The 4773-nt window shown below is 35.4% G+C and overlaps 1 protein-coding gene across 2 annotated transcripts in view; it reads right to left on the reverse strand.

Moving 5' to 3' along the window:
- Nucleotides 1-3847, reverse strand: part of soul5 (heme-binding protein soul5) — an 11364-nt gene extending 7517 nt beyond the window's left edge. Inside the window, exons 1-5 of one of the 2 annotated variants that reach the window (XM_034893181.1) lie at nucleotides 1318-1390; nucleotides 1086-1145; nucleotides 700-781; nucleotides 484-604; nucleotides 20-159 (exon numbers count right to left, since the gene is read on the reverse strand). In XM_034893181.1, the coding sequence (XP_034749072.1) occupies nucleotides 20-159; nucleotides 484-604; nucleotides 700-781; nucleotides 1086-1145; nucleotides 1318-1319 (405 nt within the window). In that variant the 5' untranslated portion in view covers nucleotides 1320-1390. Of the gene's footprint in view, nucleotides 1-19; nucleotides 160-483; nucleotides 605-699; nucleotides 782-1085; nucleotides 1146-1317; nucleotides 1391-3826 lie in introns of those variants that run through there. The other variant, XM_034893180.1, reaches the window with a different exon arrangement.
- Nucleotides 3848-4773: the final 926 nt, after the last annotated feature.

The raw sequence follows: 4773 nt of genomic DNA on the forward strand, positions 1-4773 counted from the left end.
GTTTTTCAAATAATCTTACCTTATTATCACTAGGTTTAGGCGGATTTGTCTGCTCTTCAGATGGCAGCAAGAAACTCATTGTGTAGGTACCCGTTTGCCAAAATGACTTGCTCTCCGAAATTTTCATAAGAACAGGCGCTGTCATTTTAATTTTCTTTCCTGAATGTAAGCATTATGAAAATACAACACTTTGTTTTTAGTTTTCTTGTTCCTTTTAAGAAATGTCACAAATAAGAAATGCACCACAAGCACAACAATGTTCTGGCTTGAACATCCATTAAAACGAGCCAAACCATTTCTACTCTCTGATCACAACTAAATACAGTAATTACATGTGTATTGTTGGGTTTTAATTTAAACAGAGGCTGAAAAAATGGTTTTAAATTACTATGTTCCTTGTAAACTGACAAACTGAATCAGTACCAATTCTTTGAAACTACATCATTCATTAAAAGTTAAATAAAACAAAAATAAACAACGCACCATTCTCATTGGCACCAGTAATGTAGTTAAACAGTCGTTTGAATGCTCTCATTGCTGCAATCTCCATGAATAAGGAATTCTCTTCAGTTGAAACCCATTTCACCGAGTCATAGTGACGGACCTTAGAGACATGATTAAACATGAAGAAGAGGGTATTTTGAAGGTTTCTTGCACTTCAAATGTGAAAAAGTTTCTCTCTTGCTCAGACACACTTACCTCATAGTTGTCAGTCTTACAAATCAGATCAAACAGCAGGCACTGTTCTGTCTCAGTACAGAACTGCAACTGAGTTGAGTTTCTGTGTAATTATAAAGGAAACTATCAAAAAAAAGCAAAGATAAACACAGACTCTATGTATAAGGTATGCAACTTTATCGTAATAATGATCATTGCCACGATCTGGGTACAAATTATTAATGTCTTCAAATTCCACAAGAATCCCATTCATGGGCTGATATACTACCTTTTAATTTGGTCTCTGGGGTAACAGTGTTACCAGTTTTCTATTGACCAACACTTGGTCAATATTGTTTTTTTGGTTCAACACAATTTTGGTCAATTGCATCCCCTAATAAATGTGGGATTAAATTAAGGTATCTCACCCAACTCTGGCCTCAGCTGTTATTACCAACAGAAAGCCAACAAGCCCTGATAGATAAATCCTGAAACACAAACATATAGAGTAGAGTGTGACTTAACAAGTCATTTTTGTTCATCCAGTAAAAAAAGAACAGTTTCCACACAGAATTTAAGCTTAGTTCATGCACCAAGAAATTCCTATTCGATGATTTGCATCTAAGATCTAAGACAACCTGGAGAGTAAAAAGTACTTACATCGTGGCAGAGTGTTCTGTTTATTCAAAAATTTGATCTTTGCAGTCTGGTCCAAAGCAACAATTTATTCCAACTCTTATAAAAGAAAAACTGGCCACTCCCTGAACCCACAACACAAACCAGCCAATGCGGTATCACACATACCAGAAACTGGGAGGAATTATGAAAGAAACAGACAGACACGTTTGCCTGTGTTATTGACATATTTTGTAACCTTGAACATTCAAACAAATAAGCAACTTTCAATGCTCAGTTTTGGTTGAGACAGACAGAGAAGTGTAATCTGGCAGGTCTCAGTAGGATGTAGGTTCTCTTATTTGTGCCTAAAAGTCCAATCTTTCAAATGATTTATGATAAATACAACAAAGAAACCTTGTTATTAACAAATGTCCTTTATAAAGAATAGGTAAAATGCATGAACTTTGAGCACTGACTTCAAAGTTAGTGGCATCGTTGTACTAACAGCATTACATATAGAGACGTTTTGGATGTTCTTCCGCCCTGATGTATTGTAAATGTGTGAAACTGTTTTTTTGTTGAAAATCTCAACAAAAACTGAAAATTGTATACTTTGTAAAGGTAAAGTTTATGGCAGAATTGATACATTGGATTGCATTACATTGTACAAGTGTACTGAATAAAGTGGCCATCCAAAGTAAAGTACCAAATAGAAGTAAAGTCCGTAAAGGAGCAAAATACTTCCCATGTTCCCGTGCAATGTTGTTTTTACCACCACATTGTACAGTATGTCCTGTTCACACAGGGTGGTCATACATAGAAAAAAACAGGCTTGAAGAAAATTCATGGACTTGAAATCTAAGATTCGTGTCACAAGAGAAGTTCTATTGTACCTTTTGTTAACACAGTTCACGTGATACCTATTTTGTACCTGCAGAATCCCAAATCCCTGCAGTTTGTTCCCATTCAAAAATGCCTTCAACCATAGACATGAGGTGCACACCCATATGAACAATATAGGAAAAGGAGTTGGTGCACAAAAGGCTAGAAAGAAAAAAACTTTTTTATAATTATAGCAAACTTGGTTACTTAAACATGTCAATTGATTTTGTCAAAGCAAGTGAGAGTATAACTGTATATACTGCTAATTTTAAACTTATTATATATATATCTGTAAAAGTTCTGTGTATAGTAATAGCCATCTGTGTATGTACTCATAGTGCATATTCACCTGTAAACTCTGTCATAGTAAATACCATCTGTATATGTCTGTAAAAATTATATTTATAGTAATATCCACCTGTATATTATATTCAGTACATATCCAGCTGTAAATCTTGTTCACAATACTAGTTATCAATATATAATGTTCATAGGACAAATTTATCCGTAAAATTCTGATTATAATAGTAATCATCTCTATATTTATTCAGTACATATCCATGTCCTGCACTTATGGAACCATTGCACATCCTGCACTTGCTGCTATTGAACTTCTGGTTAGACCTAAACTGCATTTTTTGCATTGTACCTGTACCTGTGTAATGACAATAAAGTTGAATCTAATCTAATCTAAACTATAAGAAGACATGTTACAAACAAACTAAAAAATATCAATCGTGCTAAAAGATTGATGTTTTTGGAACATTTTCTTGTTAGTGCTTTTTAATTTTTTTTTTTTTTATTCCATACCTTTAGTCCAGAAAAACTCATAACTTTGAAAGATGCCTGATGAGATGAGTTTGTTGTGTATGAAGTCTTTTATTCACATTTAACATAAATCAGATGAAATTCTTGTGTTAAAAATCATTGACTTAAACCAAAGGGAGACTCTGATGAATACCTCAAGGTGTAATATTTGACCTCCTTTCCACTGTATTAATAACTGACTCAGGAAACTAACTGATCATTTCTTATGCTAATTTGTTTATTTGATTGATTTATTAAGATGACTTGCTTTGATTAACATCAAGGTATTACACAGTCAATAATGGTGTGAGCAAATTATATTTAAAACAGACTAATCTTCCCACTTGTAACACAGTTATACTGCATTGCAAATAACGGCAGACACATATATAGAAGTTTGTAGTAAACTTGAGTTAAACCTGCTGATATCAGCCATCTAATGTTACACAGTTATTGTGTTTGAAATTCTACCACATCAGCACATACTGCTGCACCTAGCATATAACATTACCATTAACAACTGCCTGATTTACGTAATAATGAAAGGAACTGTGTTAATAACAAGAACATCTTTTAAGCTCACTTTTTTTGTAAATGAAAAACACTGAATATGGGTAACCTGAGTACATAGAGTACATAAATACGTTTTCCTCTCTTTTTTTCTTGTCCTTTGTATGAATAAGTTCACAGTATTGTTGTTACAGGTCTCGCCAAAGTTCGTGGGAACAACGTTTAGCCAACATTAACTACAGAGGGTTAAATGTGCTTGCAATTCGTGTTGATGATATTAGCTGGCTATGCTATCAATTTTGTCAACCATAATAATTATTTAAAATGTGTTTATTTGAATGGTGAGACAAACCTGCATAGCAGCAGTGGTTCTTGGTGAAGTTATGCAAGACTCTGGTTCTGGAATGAATCAGAAAAATGCAATGTGAACAAAAGCATGTAAGCGTTGAAATTGTGTAGCTTACTTTATGGAGGGAGGCAGTTTCCCTTTACCTCTGATGTTTGAGCATAGATAGACTAAACGTGTAGCTGTATTAAAGGCCGACCAATGCAATCTTCACACATAAATATATATATAGAGTATGTCTTTTAAATAATTTTTGGGGCACTTTCAGGCCTTTATTGACTAAACTTCTGAAGAAATGAAAGAGGAGAGTGAGAGGGATTGACACTCAGCAAAGGGCCACAGGTTGGAGTTGAACGTGGGCTCGCTGCATCAAGGAGTAAACCTATATTTATGGGTGTCCACACTTATGGGCGTCCACTCTACCGACTGAGCTATCCGGGCATCTTGCACACATTTGTCTTTGTGCTTGTTCAAACAGCTGCAGACTCTTTTTGTTGTTTTATTTTGGCAGTTTTTACCTGAAATATCAGCATGTTATTGTGTCCATCTTCACTAGCATAGACCATGCCACAACGATATGTTAGTTTAAAGATTAAATTAACATTATAAACATGCAGATGAACATTATGAATGTGCAGATGTATGAATTAATGTGGATGTCGTGTGATGTCTGGTCTGGGAGGATGCGTGATGACCGGGTGAAGGAGACTGAGAGTGGGGGTTCCGTCTCGGAATTGGTTTTGTGCCCGGACAGTTTACCTAGGTACCCAGACGGTACTTAGGAGAGACAAAAGAGAGGTGCACACCGGGATAAACAGGAATCTTTTTGAAAGATGAAAGGGATGAAAGAGAAGATGGAAGGATGAAGAGGAGGGAACGGGAGGGTGGGTTAAGCTGTCAGAGATAACAAGGCTGCTGCATGGCATGGTATGTATAGGTCTGTCCGGTGATCA

This window comes from Etheostoma cragini, chromosome 15 (genome assembly GCF_013103735.1).
Source record: "Etheostoma cragini isolate CJK2018 chromosome 15, CSU_Ecrag_1.0, whole genome shotgun sequence".
Classification (NCBI taxonomy): Eukaryota; Metazoa; Chordata; class Actinopteri; order Perciformes; family Percidae; genus Etheostoma; species Etheostoma cragini.